General features: G+C 40.4%; 1 protein-coding gene across 1 annotated transcript in view; it reads right to left on the bottom strand.

Annotated features, from left to right (window-relative positions):
- LOC115214511 overlaps positions 1-21,048 on the bottom strand; it is a 65,550-nt gene that overhangs the window by 31,711 nt on the left and 12,791 nt on the right. Inside the window, 6 exon segments of the mRNA XM_029783709.2 lie at positions 2,545-2,655; positions 4,219-4,281; positions 4,284-4,380; positions 7,288-7,407; positions 11,394-11,467; positions 18,939-19,212. Of these exon segments, the coding sequence (XP_029639569.1) occupies positions 2,545-2,655; positions 4,219-4,281; positions 4,284-4,380; positions 7,288-7,407; positions 11,394-11,467; positions 18,939-19,212 (739 nt within the window).

Genomic DNA, 21,048 nt, shown 5'->3' with positions numbered 1-21,048 from the left:
ATACATTCATACATACATACATACACACATACATACATCCATACATACATACATACATCCATACAAACATACATAATTCATACATACATACATACATACACACACACATACATACATGCATGCATGCATACATACATACATACATACATACATACATACATACATACATACATACATACATGGAAGCACTCCGTCGGTTACGACGACGAGGGTTCCGGTTGATCCGATCAACAGAACAGCCTGCTCGTGAAATTAACATGTAAGTGGCTGAGCACTCCACAGACACGTGTACCCTTAACGTAGTTCTCGGGGATATTCAGCATGACACAGAGAGTGACAAGGCCGGCCCTTTGAAATACAGGTACAACAGAAACAGGAAGTAAGAGTGAGAGAAAGTTGTGGTGAAAGAGTACAGCAGGGATCACCACCATCCCTGCCGGAGCCTCGTGGAGCTTTAGGTGTTTTCGCTCAATAAACACTCACAACGCCCGGTCTGGGAATCGAAACCACGATACATACATACATACATACACACACACATACATCCATCCATCCATACATACATACATACATCCATCCATCCATCCATCCATCCATACATACATACATACATCCATCCATCCATCCATCCATCCATCCATACATACATACATACATACATACATACATACATACGTACATACATACATACATACATATATGGTGGTTGTCTACTCCTTACGCAGAGTTTAACCACCTCCTGGGCCTACACCTTAGCACCATCATGGCGTCTGATGTGGCTTTTTAAACCAGACAATGTTCTGAAAAGACACCCACATAAGATTGCACCTCTGATTTGGACCACCAATACCTGCAGATAAGTTCTGCTCTATGTGGATCTTAACATGTCTTTTGAGGTCTCCGTTGGATTTGCAAACCCTCAGGAGTGACTGTGTGGTAAGTAGTTTTTTTTTTCGCTTCGGCAAATGTCACGTGTTAACGTGAATTATTGAACATTTTATGGCAACAGGTAGGACATTTTGGATATTTTTGGAGGCATAGTGAGGTTTATTGCTTGCCGTTAATACTTTTTTGGCATTAATGTTAATTAATGTTAACACTTTTCTGCGCGTAATAAGCTTCACTTTGCTTCGGATGTATTTGTTCTGCCTGTTGGCATATTTATTGTCTCACCTTTTAGTGAGAATTGTGTGTTTTGAGAGGCATAGCCCCTCCTCAAAAATTAATTTGTTCGCTTGGATTTACCACGGAGAACCAATTGTGCTTGGATTTACCACGGAGAACCAAGTGTGCTGCAACTGGAGTACCCTGTTTCGTGAGGATTACCAGTTGCAGAACTGTGCTGCCATTATTTGAACTGTCTTCCTTCGTCCTTTTCTCTGCTCTGTCTTTCTGTTCTGTCATTGTGTTTTTTTCTTATTGGACTTTTGTTATGGCAAAGGAGTTAACCATATGGGAGTTGACACCTCCGAAGGGTTATCTGAAGGAGCTGGAGGACAAAACCGTGGTGTTGAGGACTTATTCAAAGTCACTTAATACCATAATGGTTTTTCCGAAAGCCACTATTATTAACGAGCTGGCAGACTATATGCCAGCCGTTAAATACATTCAACGGGGAGCCAAATACGCAATGATTTGGTTGCTGTTTGACTCCCCTAAAGCAGCTTGCAATTTCGCAAGCAAGCCCATTGAAGGCGAAGAGATTTTGTTTCTCCCAAGCTACAAGGAGAAAAATTAATAAGATTATGGGTCTGCGGCCTGCCACCCGGCTTTGAGCCCGAGTGGGTGGAAGATTCTATCCGCCGGGGTCTGAGTGGTGGTAGCGCCAAGATCCTGAACGTAAGAATGCAGCCTGCGGCTGATTGGGAGGGGTCAAAGGCTACTTTGACTCTATGGACCCAGTCAGCCAAGAGTCTGGTTTTGACGGACTTTTTGAGGATGGCCGGGTCCAAGTATCCGGTGATGCTTGAGGGACGCCCCCCCCCCCAAGTGTCACCTGTGTTTGGAGACCGGCCACATTAAGAAGAACTGCCCCAGGGACCAGAGTAGGATCCTGGAGAAGTTGATATCAGAGCCTCTCCCTGCCCCACCAATGGAGGGAGAGAAACAGAATGAGGAAGTGGTGACTTGCTCAACGAGAAAACGAAAAGTGGGAAACAATGGTGACCCACTAAAAGACCCGGAAGCTACGGGAGAAAGAGTGGACCTGGCGTGTGCAACGCCGGAACCTCAACCTCCAGAGTAAAAAGAAAAAAAGAAAGAAGAGAAACGGGATGCCGCCAGCGGATTGTAACACGCAGACGGTGTCTCCCATGTGTCCTCCGGCGGTTGTGGGGCTGGAGAAATATTATGTAGTCCTCTTCTACAAAGGAGGTACATTAGAGAATGAAATAGGTAAGATGAGGAAGAGAAACCAATGGGAGGGATTTCGGTCCTGCATGGAGTATCCTGAGTGGCCTTCGCAGCTGGCTGCGGAGGTCCTACTCGAAAATGATATGTGCAGGATCAAGAATTCTTTCCCGGAGGATCTCTTGCAAGTTATACCTATATGCGGGGGCCTGACGAAGAACGATTGCGTCATTAAAGCAAGAGCGTTCATCGGTCGGGTAATGTGAACCTGTATTTGTGTTATATTGTGATAGAGGTTTATTGCCTCTGGAAAAACTTTTGAAATTGTAAATTGTAAAATTTGGAATTTTTGTGAAATTTTTGAATTTTTGTAATATTTTGGAAATTTTGTAAAATTATTGGAAAAAAAAAAAAGAACATTGTTTTAGAGAAGCGAGAGTCGGCGGGCGCTTTTTGACTTCTCCCATCACCATCTTCATCCACCACCACCATCATCCATTAATGTCTTTGTCCAGCCTGTAGCTACTCTGTGTGTTGCCCTTGTGGCAAATTAAATGAAATAAAGTAGCTTGCTGACCAACAACAATGGTTCCAGGTTCAGTCCCACTGTATGGCATCTTGGGCAAATGTCTTCTTCTATAGCCTCAGGCCGACCACAGCCTTCTGAGTGGATTTGGTAAACGGAAACTGAAAGAAGCCCATCATATATATATATACTCTTTTACTCTTTTACTTGTTTCAGTCATTTGACTGCGGCCATGCTGGAGCACCGCCTTTAGTCGAGCAAATCGACCCCGGGACTTATTCTTTGTAAGCCCAGTACTTATTCTATCGGTCTCTTTTACCGAACCGCTAAGTGACGGGGACGTCAACACACCAGCATCTGTTGTCAAGCAATGCTAGGGGGACAAACACAGACACACAAACACACACACACACACATATATATATATATACATATATACGACAGGCTTCTTTCAGTTTCCGTCAACCAAATCCACTCACAAGGCATTGGTTGACCTGGGGCTATAGCAGAAGACACTTGGCCAAGATGCCATGCAGTGGGACTGAACCCGGAACCACGTGGTTGGTTAGCAAGCTACTTACCACACAGCCACTCCTGCGCCTATATATATGTATGTATGTATGTGTGTATTTGTCTGTTTGTGTGTCTGTGTTTGTCCCCCTCAACATTGCACATTGCTTGACAACTGATGCTGGTGTGTTTATGTCTTCATAACTTAGTGGTTTGGCAAAAGAGACCGATAGAATAAGTACTAGGCTTACAAAGAATAAGTTCTGGAGTCAATTTGCACAACTAAAGTTGGTGCTCCAGCATGGCCACAGTCAAATAATTGAAACAAAAACAATAAAAGAATGTCTGTTGTCCCTGCTGGCATGGATTGGACGGTTTGACCAAGGTTGGTAAGCTGGGAGGCTGCACCAGGCTCCTGTCAGATTTGGCATGGTCTCTCTCTACTGCTGGATGCCCTTCCTAACACCAACCACTTTACAGAGTGGTACTGGGTGCTTTTATGTGGCACTGCATAGGCACTTTTATGTATATGTACATCATTTTAATTTCCACCTTGTATGATTTGCATGAGTAACACAGGACTTGAGGCAGAAAATGTGTTTTAGACAACAGGAGGCTCTCCCTATCATCAATTCTCACCTGTTTCGAAGCAAGGTAAAAGGGTCTACGTGATCAACTCTTTTCAAAAATTGCTAGCCTTGGACCCTGTTATTGGCCAGTGTCTGTTCAGGGAAGGGAAGGGATCTCAGTCGATTATACATGATGGAAACTGGGAAACTGAGTCCAGAAACTTAAGAAAAATATAGAAATTCAAATTAGAATCAATAACCTACCTGGATCCACAGTTTGAACATATAATGGATAATTAATATCTCCATTTTCATTACCAAATTTTTAACGAGCAATCTCAATTGTCTGTCAGTTAATTCTAATTGTACAAAGTGCATAACACGAGCAAACTGGTTCTTGGTGATTGACTTTGTATATCCAACACCCTAAAGAAAGAGGAAACAGCAGAGAGAAACAAACAAACCTTCTTTTGAGCATTTTTTTTTTTCTTGTAAGAAATCAACATAAAAGAGTTGTTAGAAAATCAAGGGGTCAACAATAGACACCATCTCGCTAGTACTGCATGCTGGCCATGATGAAGACACTTAATTCTCAGCTGACCTAGTCTGAATAGCTCTAAATAGTGAAATAGTCCCAAACAGGGAAATCATGATATCATATCTTTATATATAAAAGTGAGGTTGTGTGCTGTCTGTCTCCTACGATTTAGATTCCTAACTACTCCCACATTTTGCGGTGCAGTTTAACCAAAACCGGGTATCTTATAGTCGTGATTCATATCGAGCCCTCCTGGGTATTAGCGCGCGTCTACAATGAGTCTACGATTTAAAAAAAAATTTACCATCAATTTTTCCCATTTTTAATGCATTTTGGCATATATAAGGGAAGTAACTCTCTAAAAATTTATTATTAAATCTCAGAACGTAAAAAGCTACAGCAACCCCCCCCCCCTTGTGGTTAGCCATATTGAGATGGCTATTATACTTTACATCTCTAAAAATGCTTATATTTTTTATATCCCTTACAAACCCGAGCAACGCTGGGCAATACTGCTAGTCTTTTATATAAACAGAAAGACATTTTGTTACATTTTACAGCTTTGAGTGTGCTTCCACCTGTGGGCGAAGTGTGAAGATGGATGAGATTTAATGGATTCAGATTGTGGCACATAAGCCCAGAAATTTGGGGGGAGGGGTGAAGTCAGTTACATCCACCCCCAACGCTCAGCTGGTACTTACTTTATCAACCTTGAAAGGGAGAAAAGCAAAGTCAACCTCAGTGGAATTTTGAACTCAGAATGTAAAGACGAGTGGAAGGCCCCTAAGCATTGTGCTTGACATGCTAAAGATTCTGCCAGCTCACCATCTTCAGGTGGTGGGGGAGGATGATATCATCATCGTTTAACGTCTGCCTTCTATGCTGCTATGGGTGGTTTGACAGGAGCCAGCCAGGCAGAAGCCTGCGCCAGGTTTCTGTAACTGTTTTGGCAGGATTTTTACAGCTGGATGCCCTTCCTAACACCAACAACTCAGCAAAGTGGACTTAGTCCTTTTTGGACATTAAATGCTGATGATACCAATGAAAGTGACATTGAAATCACACATAAAGTGCTCCTTTCCCCAGAGAAGGAAAGATTTGGCTGCTATTTCTTGCACGCCCTGCTACCACGTAACAGGTATTTTGGGTCCTTTATCACAAATAGCTATTACATAGTAGCAGAGCATGCTAGAAATAGCAGCCAAATCTCTGGCAGTGTTGAATGCACTAAAAAAGACCTATGCAAAAAAATTATTTCACTCCGAGGTTATGAACAGGTCTTTTACGAAATGTTTACCATATTTTCCAAGTTATTTTCATTTTAAAATATTTTTCAAATATGCCAAAAATAATTTTTGTAATGGCATTCACTTGAAAATAATTAAAAAAAACATTAAAATATTATCAGTTTAAAAAAAGCTAAAATATAAATACTTACTGTACAAATACCTTACATTTTTGAAATCACATTCATTAAAAGATATTTCTAAATTATTAAAGGCGAAAATAGAAACATTTGCTGTAAAAAAGTCCCTGTGTCTAATCACAAGGTAAGAGTTTCTTCCCTTTCAGGTTTAAGTTATTTTCAGAATATTTTCCCATTATGCACCATTTTGGGTATCTATACCCTGGAAACCCCTAATGTCTCAACAACCACTAATCTGATTTACATAAAACTTTTTTATTCCATTTGTATTCATATTTCAAAGGAAACTTTATCTGTAGTATTTTTCCCATTATGCGCCAGTTTGGCTGGGTAACATTGCAAGCAAGCAAAATTCAAGCTCACTTTTAATGTATTATAGATGACACAGTTTTCAGTTTGATTCCTCTGTGTGGCATCATGGGGCATCATGGTCATCTACAATAGCCTTGGATCAACCAATGCTTGGTGAGTAAAATTTAGGAAATGTAAACAATGGAGAAAGTCCAGGGAAGCCCACAATGCTGCAAACCTGAACTCTTTAGAATCTAAACCAACCATATCTGTCCCAAATATACCAGATCCAACCTATCACACCTACCCTTTAGTGACTTTCTAAAATTACAGTCACATTGCCAGCATTTCAGAGATACAAAATGAGCATGATTAAGAAAGGGACAATGTGAATGAAAAAAAAAGCATTACATTTGAGAGAATAATCTAAATGCTAAAGAGTTCAACCTTTAATCCAGATCTCCACTTGGATGATGACTTCTTCCTTCCTTTCTTCCTCCCACCAGTCTCTACCCCATCACATCACTAAAGTCCATGGGTGTTGCTCTTCCGCCTCTAACTAAGCCATAACTAAAAATGCTTGAAATTTATATTACTATCAGAACAAATCTCTCTCTATATAAAGCTCAACTTGTCTGTGTGTGGCAGGTTTGGTAGCCTTCGACAAACACTATCTCCTCCGAGACCCTGCGGCACAAGTTGACCAAAATTGAGAGTATGATAGAAGAAGACTTACTCTTCATTCTGCAGAAGAAAAAATTCAAATCGGACCATTTTAAGACCACAAATTATTTACATCAAAAAGGTGCTTTTTTTTCTATGAAAATCCCTATTTTTTACAATTTTTTTACTGCTGTGTTGCCATTTTTCGGTGTATTTCAACCAGAAAGATGTTCACTTAAAGAGAATAACAAGCTACATAATGCAAAATTTTTACTTTTCAAACATTCCAATTCTAAAGGGTCGAAACAAACCCGAGCAACGCCAGGCGATACTGCTGGTTAGTTTAATTGTAGCCTCAAGGTTAAACATACATCAAACATACAATTCCCTGTGATGATGGAGAATAAACACTCACTCGATCATAATCTTTAAAATATGGAAAAAGTAGTAAATTTCTTTCTCTGATTTTCTCAGATTGATAGTCAAGCAGTTCTTTTATTTCTGCTTCTTCTTCGGTACTGAGTATATTTATTCTCTGCAATTAAGAGGAGAAAAACAAAAATAAATTCTTTAAAAAACCACATGTGGTGAATAATGTCAATTAAAAAGAAAGGCTGATAAATGTTCCAAAGCAAAAAATTTGTTTTTAAATTTGAAAGACATTTTGTTCCATTTAGTTTTAAGATGTCACAATTTGAACCTGAATTGTAGTTGTGATACCTGTGCCGGTGGCACATAAAAAGCACCAACCAATCATGGCTGCTGCCAGCCTCCCCTGGCACCTGTGCCGGTGGCATGTAAAAAGCACCCACTACACTCACGGAGTGGTTGGCATTAGGAAGGGCATCCAGCCATAGAAACACTGCCAGATCAGACTGGAGCCTGGTGCAGCCTCCTGGCTTTCCAGACCCTGGTTGAACCCATGCTAGCACGGAAAACAGACATTAAGCAATGATGACGATGATGATGATGATAAGGTTCTTGTAGTAAAGATAGTTTGCCAACATAAACCAGGACTGCCATGTTCTGTTGGCAAACAATCTTTACTACAAAGTACTGTTGCTGAATATCTCTTGTTGTGAGGTTTAAAAATAGTAATTTCCTAAGAAGGTTCTTGTCAAAATCAAAATCTTTCATATGGAGTAAAAGTGTCATGAGAATAAGCAACTGATGAATACTCTGAGGGTTGGGAGAAAATTTGTCAAATGGTGCCAACCAAAATTCTAAAGAATCAAAAGCTGTTGACTGAAAACCTGTCAAGCTAAATGCAGCTTATAAAAGGGGATTGAAGGACAGATAAAGGGTCAGATAGAGCTAGGGCGGTAGAGGGAGGAAAGGGTTGGGCGGGAGGGAGTAAGGGGAGAGGCAGGGAGAGAGGGGGAGATGGGGAGGGAAAGAGAGACAGAGGAGGAAAAGAGAGGGGAAAGAGAGGTAGGGAAGGAGGAGGGGAGGGGGGAGAGAGAGGTGAGGGGAGAGGGAGAAAGAAAGTGAGGGAGAGAGAGAGTGATAGGGAGGAAAAAGAACAGAAGATGGATGCAGTTGTACACTAAGTTATATTAAGTTCCATATCAGTCGTTTGACAAGCAGACTTCTAGACTTGTTGGTAAGAAAGAGCTTTCTGCAACATCCAACAACCAAACTGTTACTAACTCAAAAACTGATTGTGGCAGGAGACCCTCATACTCATTCACTTAACCCATCTCTCCTTCTCTCTACATCACTTTCATTCACATACAACATAAGTTGTCCAACTAAATTACTAAGATGAGAACAACATTTTCTTACAGAATCCTTTTTTCAGTTTCAGTTTATGAGTTACTTTTCTTGGAACAGTCGTGAACCACACAAGCTTTTCAAGAAAATTACTAATAAAAATCAATGTTCTCCTTCACAATCATCCTCTCAAATTTATTTTCTCAGTTAATTTTCTTGGGATGGTTGTTTCATTTTCAACTATTATCATTACATTACAGTGCAGGGTTCAAATCTAATTCCTTAGAGATCTGATGGATCAATCATGGGTTTCAAGGATGGTTCTTTGAGTTGTCTGATCAATGGCCTGACCTACTTATTGACACATAGTCTAAGTGACTGGGTATTCTACATATCCTAGTGTCCTTATCATATTCCTCAGACAGAATCTGTGTGCCACATGTACAATATGACAAGGCTGACCCTTTGAATTGGAGATGCAACCCACCCAATGGGCTTTTGCCAAGTCTCTTTGCCCACCACCTCCCCACGCAAGGCTTTGGTTAACCTGAGACCCTACTTCACAACAAAGTACTACGCAGTGGCAGTGAATTTGAAACCTCATCATTGTAAAACAAATGTTCGAACCATTTAACAGACTATAACTGTCCTAGGCTATACTGTACTAGGATAATAGTTGAAAATGAAACAACCATCCCAAGAAAATTAACTGAGAAAATAAATTTGAGAGAATAGGCACAGGAGTGGCTGTGTGGTAAGTAGCTTGCTAAACAACCACGTGGTTCCGGGTTCAGTCCCACTGCGTGGCATCTTGGGCAAGTGTCTTCTGCTATAGCCCCGGGCCGACCAATGCCTTGTGAGTGGATTTGGTAGACGGAAACTGAAAGAAGCCCGTCGTATATATGTATATATATATGTGTGTGCGTGTATGTTTGTGTGTCTGTGTTTGCCCCCCTAGCATTGCTTGATAACCGATGCTGGTGTGTTTACATCCCCGTTACTTAGCGGTTTGGCAAAAGAGACTGATAGAATAAGTACTGGGCTTCCAAAAAGAATAAGTCCCGGGGTCGAGTTGCTCGATTAAAGGTGGTGCTCCAGCATGGCCGCAGTCAAATGACTGAAACAAGTAAAAGAGAGTTGTAGCAAGCTATACCTATAACAAGCTGATTTGTCTTTAACACATTGGATGAAATTGTTGGCTAAAATAGTTTACACTTCTCACAATATTTTTTTCATATTACAGCTTTAAAAGAAGCAGTTTCATCTCCTTTTCACTCTACAATGTCTGATAACTATTAAAGAAAGGTCATGAGGAAATAAAAGAAGTGTGGCACAATTGAATCCAAAGACAAAATATTCAGCATTATGACAGTAATAATAATGGCTTCAAATTTGCACACAAAACCAGCTATTTTAATGGGAGTTTTATGTTGATTACATCAATTCCATTGCTCATCTGGTACTTATTTTATAAATCCTGAAAGGGCATCAGGCAAAGATGATCTCAATAAAATTTGAATCCAGAACATAAAGAGCTGGAAGAAATGGTCGCTGAGCTTTTTATTCCTCTTGCTAACCATTTTCATCACCTTGATGACAATGCTAAAAATGGTTATTAATACATTACATAGAGACATGTCTTGGATAGAACTCTCCAATGCATCACTTGTTTTGATTTAGTAATTAAAAGAAAAAGGAGGAGAACCAAATATCAGAATTAAATCAAACTGTAGTGACGCCATCTTGGAAATCTCCAGCATGCATGCGCAGGGTTGGAATCTTCCGGAAGGCCAGCCAGGAGTTCCCTCATGCACATGCGCAGAAAACTGGCAGCAGTGAAATTCTCTTGTATCTCTCTCTTTTGACGCTAGCAGCTGAACGATACAGATGTGTCTCCAGCAGCTCCCTCGAGCAGCTACCTCGTGGCGCATCCCCGCTATGCTTGAACAGGCAGGACTGACTCACTCCACTTGACTACTGCCAATAAGCTCCTAGGCTGCCGATTCGCCCAGGGGAAGGAAATGTTTATATTCTCTTTACTCTCTTTACTCTTTTACTTGTTTCAGTCATTTGACTGCGGCCATGCTGGAGCACCGCCTTTAGTCAAGCAAATCGACCCCGGGACTTATTCTTTGTAAGCCCAGTACTTATTCTATCGGTCTCTTTTGCCGAACCGCTAAGTGACGGGGGACGTAAACACACCAGCATCGGTTGTCAAGCAATGCTAGGGGGACAAACACAGACACACAAACACACACACACACACTTATATATATATATAATATATATATATATACATATATACGACAGGCTTCTTTCAGTTTCCGTCTACCAAATCCACTCACAAGGCATTGGTCAGCCCGGGGCTATAGCAGAAGACACTTGCCCAAGATGCCATGCAGTGGGACTGAACCTGGAACCATGTGGTTGGTTAGCAAGCTACTTACCACACAGCCACTCCTGCGAATCCAAGAATAAATATTTATACTGTTGAAGTTAACGGAAAATCTTGACTCTTTCTTCGATTAATATTTGATGTAAAGGATGCGAGCTGCACCCCTCCAGGGGCGGGAATCTCTCATTCTGTTACAAAACACTAGAACACAAGAACACAGCTAACGGTAAGTTTGTGAATTCATTACATGTAACAAGGCATACATTTCTCCAAACGAATTTCATGGTTCCATAACAACAACCCATAGATATTCATGGAATGGAATTCTGAAGAATTTGATGACAGCAGTCAGACAACTGTAGAAAAGTAAATACATTTTGCAAAAACATTTTATGAAAATGTCGTCTTCTTACCCTGTTAAGAGCACCCATGGGTGGGCGGGTTACTTCTTCAGTTGGTCTTTGCTCGAGATGACAGCGAGTAAAGGCTGTAAGGACGACAAATAAGCAGAAAATTATTCAAGACAAACAATACAAGTCATTGCTTCTTGAAATTCTTTGTTAAATGTTAAGAAGATCAATAATAAGGGTTATTGATGATATTTATTGATCAGACACAAGGTAATTATTAAACGAATGGGGTTATTGATTATTGAACCAACCTCCATACATTATTGGTTCTTGTATTGATTAAGATGAGAAAGAAGGACAAATCTTCATAGACTGATTCAGAACATAAAGGGTCATAACTAAATTCTATGAGGCATTTAGACTTGCATTTAACGAAGAGAAATAACCCAGAAATCACAATACACAGATATTGTCTTGAACCGAGTGGGGTTGCTAGATTCCCTTGTTTGAAAATATAAGGACACAGATCGTGTCGTACAGCCAGCTGGAGATGATGTCTCCTGTGGCTAAATTACAGCAACATTTGTCCTAAACTAGGACTACCATGTTATGTTGGCAAACAATCTTTACTACAAAATCCTTCCTCTACAAATATTGTCTTTGTGTCTTTTCAAAACGAATCAATACTGAGAGTGACTGAAGGATTTTCTAAGGTAGAAGAATGCCAGACTAAAGCTTATGTAGTATTTATCAGTATTTATCTTCATCCCTTATGCTTCCAAGTTCCAATCCAACTCTGGCTTTCCTCTCTGCACTGGCAATAAAATAAACACCAACCACATTTATAGTTTCCATCATCAAACATCTATTATCCACTTTTCCATGCTTGCATCAGTCAGACAGAATTTGTTGAGGCAGATTTTCAACACAGCAGGATGCCCTTCCTGCCACCAACCATCACTTGGAAACAAGCGAGGTGATATTTCTTCATGTGTAGATATCTCTGTCTCTTTCACTTTTACTTGTTTCAGTCATTTGACTGCGGCCATGCTGGAGCACCGCCTTTAGTTGAGCAAATCGACCCCGGGACTTATTCTTTTTGTAAGCCCAGTACTTATTCTATCGGTCTCTTTTGCCGAACCGCAAAGTTACGGGGACGTAAACACACCAGCATCGGTTGTCAAGCAATGCTAGGGGGACAAACACAGACACACAAACACACACACATATATATATATATCTCTTATTATAAAAGGCAGATTTAATCTGCCTCCCTTTGTAACTTATAGAAATCTACAATATAGGATTTCTTCAATTACAATTTACCTAGCATTTTTAAGAGTAGAATGCATCGGGTCATGCCAGGTCCAGTTTTTTAAATTTAAACTCCAATTAAGCAAAATTTACAGAAAACTCACATTCTGGTGTGTATGTCAAATGCTTTTCTTAATGTGGTTTACACCACACGCACACGCACACACACAGTGTGCAACGAATAAAATGAAAGTAAATAGCGACAGAGTGATTTGAGGAAGACTAAACTGAAAGTATTTAAACCACTACTCAAAAAATAAAAAAACACAGCAAACAGAAACAAATAAATACATAACGATTTACTCCTCACACAATTTCTTCAATTAGAGTTTACCTAAGATTTTTCAAAGTACTCCATTCGGTCATGCTATAATATATTTCTTTCAATTTCACCCCCAATTAAGACAAAATTCGAGAAAACTCAATATTTTAACATTTCACTCTGAAAGCATTGATGTACATGTGTGCGTGCGTGAGTGTGTGTGTGTGTGTGTGTGTTTGATGGGTTGTGCGACACAGAAAGTGTGGTGTGTAAGTGAAGTGCTTTTGTTAGTGTGTGTAAAGAGACAGACAGAGTGAAAGACAGAAATAACTGAACTTTTTTTATTCACTTTTTGTAGTGAGTGACTGAGAGAGAAAAGAGAGAGAGAGGTTATGTATGTATATATGTATGTATGGCTTCAGTGACACACACACACAAAAACACATACCTACGTACACCTAAAGCACGCATACACACACACACAAGCGGAGGGCGAACTTCAAAATTTTGGTAGTATTAATTTGTGAGCGTACTTCTAAGCGCGCGTAATTGAAAGTTTTCACTATGATATCATCACGTGCGAAAAAATTTGAAGGGTTTTGAACAATTGAGATACACATGTCACGCCTGTATTGAAACCATTGCTAAGCTGCCGTAATTGCTTAATTAAGACTTTGTTTAAATTGAAAGGGGCAAATATGTGACGAGGTTGAAAAAAAATACCCCAGAAAAAAAAATGTACTGCTGGTATTTATATAATTCACTACTATTTTGCTACAATGTCATGAAAAAGAAAAAATTTAGGTATGTAAATCGAATTCGCCACCCCCTTTTCCCCGTTCGCGTTTGTGTAAAAAACATTATTATTTAAGTTTTAAAAATTATTTACTTTGTTCAAAAAATATTAATATTAATTAATTTTCAAGAATTATTTAATTTTATTCTGTAAAATAGTAATTAATTCATTTATCTGTAAATCCGCGAGGTTGTTACTCAGGCACCTAGAATGGTAACCTTCAACTAACACTATCTCCTCCGAGACCCTGCGGCGCAAGTTGACCAAAATTGAGAGTATGGTAGAAGGGTTGCTCTTCCTTCCGTAGAACATAAAATTCAAATCGGACCATGTTAACACCAAAAATTATTTACATCAAAAAGATGCTTTTTTCTATGAAAATCCCTATTTTTTACGATTTTTTCACTGCTGTGTCGCCACTTTTCGGTGTATTTCAACCAGAAAAATGTTCACAAAATTTTTACTTTTCAAAATTACAATTCCAGCGGGGCGATACTGCTAGTATATATATATATATACATATATACGACAGGCTTCTTTCAGTTTCCGTCTACCAAATCCACTCACAAGGCATTGGTCGGCCCGGGGCTATAGCAGAAGATACTTGCCCAAGATGCCACGCAGTGGGACTGAACTCGGAACCATGTGGTTGGTTAGCAAGCTACTTACCACACAGCCACTCCTGCGCCTATGTTTGTTTTTTTTTTTCCTGGAAGACTGGAAACAATCAGCTTAGCTTCTATGATGGTGGCGCTCATTTGCAACCATCATGTCAAGACAAGATACAACATAGTTTTTGTTGTCTACACTCCAACAATGGAGCTTTGTATCTTTTTGTTAGAAACCAGTTCCTTCTAAAGAGAAGCAACACTGGCATAAGCCATGGTTATGGTCTCACTTGGCTTATCGGGTCTTCTCAAGCACAGCATATCTCCAAAAGTCTCGGTCACTTGTCATTGCCTCTGTGAGGCCCAACATTCAAAGGTCGTGCTTCACCACCTCATCCCAGGTCATTCTGGCGCTAATTCTTCCACAGGTTCCCTCCACTGTTAGGATGTGACACTTCTTCACACAGCTGTCCTCATTCATTTGCAACACATGACCATACCCCAGCGCAGTCATCTCTCTTGCACACCACATCTGATGGTTCTTTTATGTCCAGCTTTCCTCTCAGGACGTTTACACTTTCATGTACATACTCTGGCATTACACATCCAACAGAGCATACTAGCTTCATTTCTTGCAAGATTACACATGTCTTCGGCAGTCACAGTCCATGTTTCACTACCATGTAGCATGGCTGTTTGCACATATGTGTTGTACAGTCTACCTTTCACTCTGAGTGAGAGGCCCTTTGTTACCAGCAGAGGTAGGAGCTTTCTGAACTTTACCCAGGCTATTCTTATTCTAGCGGCTATACACTCAGAGCATCCGCCCCCACTACTGACTTGGTCACCTAGGTAACGGAAGCTATGGACTACTTCTATATATATAGATATATATATATGGATGCTAACATGCCTTCAAGAGATATCTATATCCTCAAAATAACCGGTATATATATATATATATATATATATATATATATATATATATATATACATACTCAGTGGTTAGAGCGTCAAGCTTATGATCATAAGGTTGTGAGTTCAATTCCTGGACTGGGCTGTGTGTTGTGTTCCTGAGCAAGACACTTTATTTCACATTGCTCCACTTAACTCAGCTGTAGAAATGAGTTGCAACGTCACTGGTGCCAAGCTATATCGGCCCCTTTGCCTTTCCCTTGGATAACATCAGTGGTGTGGAGAGGGGAGGCCGGTATGCATGGGTGACTGCTGGCCTTCCACAAACAACCTTGCCTGGACTTGTGCCTCAGAAGGTAACTTTCTAGGTGCAATCCCTTGGTCATTCATGACTGAAAGGGGTCTCAAAATATATACATTTTACATATACATATACAATAGGCTTCTTTCAGTTTCCACCTACCAAATCCACCACAAGTCTTTGGTCAGTCTGAAACTCTAGTAGAAGACACTTGCCTAAAGTGTCATACAGTGGGATTGAACCCCTTACTATTAACTACATGGCCAAGCCTACACCTAGTTTTTATTTTAATGCTAACATCCTGTAACTCTCAATGGATTATTAAGTCACCCCCTAAAGACCTAATCCACTTGTTCACTCTAATAATTCCAACATTTGGATATCTTTAGTGGAGGTCACTTAGCTGTTAGTATTCCAACCAGGTTTCCAGTCTGAGAATAACAAAATCTTTCTTGTTTTCCTCTTCTACAATACAGGATGTAAATCACTAAGTTGTCATCAATGTTGTCATCCTCACCACTGAATGCTGGATAATAACCAAAAGAGTAAGGTTGCAATTACAAGTGGCAGGAATGCAATTTCTCTAAAGGATCTCTAGAGTAGGCGCAGGAGTGGCTGTGTGGTAAGTAGCTTGTCTACCAACCACATGGTTCTGGGTTCAGTCCCACTGCGTGGCACCTTGGGCAAGTGTCTTCTACTATAGCCTCAGGCCGACCAAAGCCTTGTGAGTGGATTTGGTAGACGGAAACTGAAAGAAGCCCATCGTATATATGTATATATATATATATGCGTGTGTGTGTTTGTGTGTCTGTGTTTGTCCCCTTAGCATTGCTTGACAACCAATGCTGGTGTGTTTATGTCCCCGTTACTTAGCGGTTCGGCAAAGGAGACCGATAGAATAAGTACTGGGCTTACAAAAGAATAAGTCCCGGGGTCGATTTGCTCGATTAAAAAAGGCGGTGCTCCAGCATGGCCGCAGTCAAATGACTGAAACAAGTAAAATAGTAAAAAGAGAGCAAAGAGAGTAACATTACTTGACAGAATGCAGAGGTTGCAGAGGTTGCAGAGTCACTCCAAGTTGAGCCATTCTCCGCATTGAGAGAGGCCACAGCTGCTGTTTTACAGACATGGGATTAGAATGTTGCAGGAAAGAATTACAAGACAGTTTCTTCAAGCCAAGCCTACCAGCAGGAGACTCGGAGATGGTCATTCTTGGAAACCTAGCAGGAAAGTATGACATTTGCTTCTGATAGGACCCTTTCGAGGTGGTCATCATCTGTTTTTAACATCAGTTTTTCAGGAGCTGGCAAGCCAGAGAGTTGCACCAGGCTCCAATTGTCTATTTTGGTATGGTTTCTACGGTGGGATGCTCTTCCTGATGCCAACCACTTTACAGAGTGTACTGGGTGCTTCTCTTTACATGGTACCAGAACAAATGCTTTTTCCATAAAAAAAAAAGAAGAAAAAAACGGTCTGATTGTACCCCTCCCTCCTCCCCACGATGTTGTATGCAGACGGCATTGTCATGTAGGAGGACAAAGATAAGTGAAATAACTTGGCTGAGAATTGAACCCGCATCAGAGGTTTGTCACTCTAAGTACACCCAACCACTCTCCAATGCTAATACACCAACAACATGCCAGGATTGACTCGATCAATTACATCAACACTATTCACTACATATCTTGCTGATCTTGTACTGCTGCTAAAGCAAAAGAAATGTCTAGTTACTGTACAAGTGAGAGAGAGAGAGAGAGAGAGAGACTATGATGTCAGCAGTCTTAATGGACAGTAAAGAAATGTTAACAATAAATATTTGCTTTGTTCAGTAAAATTCTGGCAACAGTCAACCCTCCTGGCTAATTTTAATTCTTTTATTACTTCTTGCTATTAAATCTACATGTCTGCAGAATCAATAAACATTGATTACACACACACATTACAGCCATGTATTGGACGACATCTAATACATCCGGAGCTCAGCTCTGTGAATAGAGTTAGGCTTGGTCCAGCAGCCTTCAGGGGTCATCCAGGACATCAGGAAAAACGTCATCTTCATAAAGTGTGTATGTGTGTGTATCGGAGGTGCAATGGCCCAGTGGTTAGGGCAGCGGACTCGCTGTCGTAGGATCGCGGTTTCGATTCCCAGACCGGGCGTTGTGAGTGTTTATTGAGCAAAAACACCTAAAAGCTCCACGAGGCTCCGGCAGGGGATGCTGGTGATCCCTGCTGTACTCTTTCACCATAACTTTCTCTCACTCTTACTTCCTGTTTCTGTTGTACCTGTATTTCAAAGGGCCGGCCTTGTCACTCTCTGTGTCACACTGAATATCCCTGAGAACTACGTTAAGGTTGCACGTGTCTGTGGAGTGCTCAGCCACTTACACGTTAATTTCACGAGCAGGCTGTTCCGTTGATCGGATCAACCGGAACCCTCGTCGTCGTAACAGACAGAGTGCTTCCATGTGTGTGTATCAAGAGAAAGCTAGTTTGATAAGGTGCCTCTGTGTGGTTAGTTGGGCATGTTAGAAATAGTAGCCAGGTTTTACTCAAGTGACACCCTATCATCTTCAATATGCAAAAGACATACTGAATAATCTGGTCCTACAAATTCCTTAAAAATAGTTGGGGCTGCCATGGTTGGAATACGTCTAATCATTTGTTATCAGTGCTGATTTGGAGCCAAATAACAACCATGATTACCCTGTTGTTATCATTGTCATTGTTTTATCGTCCACTTTTCCATGCTTGTATGGGTCAGATGGAATCTACTGAAGCAAATTTTTGACAGCTGGGTGCCCTTCCTGTTGCCAACACTCACCAGACATTTTCTGTGGAAGACTGGAAATGAACAACGTCACTTGTATGAAGATGATGCTCATTTACAATCTTCACATGACATTGAGACAGAGGTACAGAGAGGGTGGAGGCACAATGGCCCAGTGGTTAGGGCAGCGGACTCGCGGTCGTAGGATTGCGGTTTCGATTCCCAGACCGGGCGTTGTGAGTGTTTATTGAGCGAAAACACCTAAAGCTCCACGAGGCTCCGGCAGGGGATGGTGGTGATCCCTGCTGTACTCTTTCACCACAACTTTCTCTCACTCTTACTTCCTGTTTCTGTTATACCTGTATTTCAAAGGGCCAGCCTTGTCACTCTCTGTGTCACGCTGAATATCCCCGAGAACTACGTTAAGTGTACACGTGTCTGTGGAGTGCTCAGCCACTTACACATTAATTTCACGAGCAGGCTATTCCGTTGATCGGATCAACCAGAACCCTCGTCGTCGTAACCGATGGAGTGCTTCCATCCACAGAGAGAGGGAAAGGGAGAGAGAGGGGGGAGAGAGAGGGAAAAGGAGGGGAGAGAGAGAGAGAGAAGTGAAAACAGTAAATAAAACAGAAAAGAATTTACCATTTTCAATGTCATCACAGAACTCCTTGTATCGAACTTTGCCATCAAGGGTCCTGTTAGCTTCAACTATTTTTTGGATGTCACTCATCGTTAGGTGGGCTTCTTTTCCTATGCCCAGCTTCAGAGATGTTATGAACTGGGATTCAGTTATTGCTCCACAGTTAAGTTTATCATAATCTCTGAAGAAATCAGTTGTTCGAACGCCATTCTTGAAGGCTTCAATTTTAATGTTGTCAACGATTTTGGCCAGAGGATTATCTGGTTCTGGTTCTGACTGAAAGAATTTGTGAAAGAAAAATTTGTGAAAGATTTGTGAAAAATTTGTGAAAAAGATTTGTGAAAAATTTGTGAAAGAAAAACGAAAGTAAAATGACTATTCATAAACTGGCTGTAATAGATTTGTGTAATTAAACAGTTTACAAGACATAGAACAAAAATATATAATAATCTGGAATAAGTCTGCAGTAAAGAGTGTTGAAATCCATTTCCCCAGTTCTATATTTAAGAGATGAGGAATTATATGCATTATTTACATTTAATGAATTATATGCATTATTTACATTTAATGGATATTTGTCCTCATCTTCTTTGTTGTTGTTATTATTATTGTTGTTGTTGTTGGTATTATTATTATTTTATTATTATTATTATTATTATTATTATTCAGATCACTGCCTGGAATCGAACTTGGAAAAATACCTTAGGAATGAGAACCCAGGATCGAAATTTTCCCCATGACACCTGATGAAGGCTGGAGGGTATATCAGCCGAAATGTTGTGTTAACAACAAACAAGATGAGGACAAATATCCATCAAATGTAAATAATGTAAATAATTCCTCATCTCTTAAATATAGAACTGTAAGTGATTGATTGGTTGAGTAAATGAGACTTGAAGCTTTTCCAAAGCACAAATCACCAAAGCCAAATAGCAAAACAATAAGTGAGCATCTTCCGGAAAGACCATTTGTCTGTCAGGAACAACATTCCTCTGTCTGTTACTTATTCCCATTAGTGATCTGGTGATCTGTCCTTACATGTACTTCCAGCATCATTACTCCTGGGTGGTTTGAGGTGGCTCTGAGTGACAAGTTTACCACATCCATCACAAATGCTAACCATTAGGTCGGTTCTGACATTCCAGCAGGCAGAGTAACACTTCTGCCTGCAGCCCAAATATCCAACTTGCGAATTTGACAAATGCCCACTGAGAGAGCAAGTGTGTCAGACAGCACAGGTGTTAAATGATGATGGTGTCAGACAGCACAGGTGTTAAACGATGATGGTGTCAGACAGCACAGGTGTTAAACGATGATGATGTCAGACAGCACAGGTGTTAAACGATGATGGTGTCAGACAGCACAGGTGTTAAATGATGATGATGTCAGACAGCACAGGTGTTAAACGATGATGATGTCAGACAGCACAGGTGTTAAACAATGATGGTGTCAGGCAGCGCAGGTGTTAAACAATGATGGTGCCAAACAGCACAGGTGTTAAATGATGATGGTGTCAGACAGCACAGGTGTTAAATGATGATGATGATGATGATGTTGGAGTTCACATTTGGAGTTTTGGTGGGAATACATTGTCCAAATGCAGTCCCTGGTTGTCTTGGTGAGCCAAGATATGTAAAACTGTTTTGCTTGAAGACACAATGGATCACCAGCCGTGTTGTTGAACTCATCAACTCTGAACCTGCTGTCTGACCCTTTATTCACTGAACTCTCTCAATCCTACATTATACAGCAGTTGACTGTTCTTTAACCCTCTCGTTATCAACCCGGCTGAAACCATTTCTGGCTCTGAAGTACAAAAGTCTTGTTTTCATAAGTTCTGAATTAAAATCTTCTACCAAACCTTAGTCACAATTTATGTCCCTAACACTAGCCTAATGGTAACTAAGTCATTTTACTAAATTCTTTGTGATATTTAAAAGTAATTGAAAGAAAAACAGAGCATCTCAACAGAAATACAGCAATGAAAGGGTTAAATAACAAATGTACATAAAGTTCTTTAATAAGGGACAACCAGAGTTTATAGAGAAAAGGGGTAAGAAAATAGCATAGTTCTGGTGGATTAGGAAAAAAAGGCTAATCTTTAATACATCT

The sequence above is a fragment of the Octopus sinensis genome, linkage group LG7, assembly GCF_006345805.1.
Source record: "Octopus sinensis linkage group LG7, ASM634580v1, whole genome shotgun sequence".
Taxonomy (NCBI): Eukaryota; Metazoa; Mollusca; class Cephalopoda; order Octopoda; family Octopodidae; genus Octopus; species Octopus sinensis.
The sequence above is the reverse complement of the archived record's forward strand: the minus strand, read 5'-3'. Positions and strand labels throughout refer to the sequence as shown.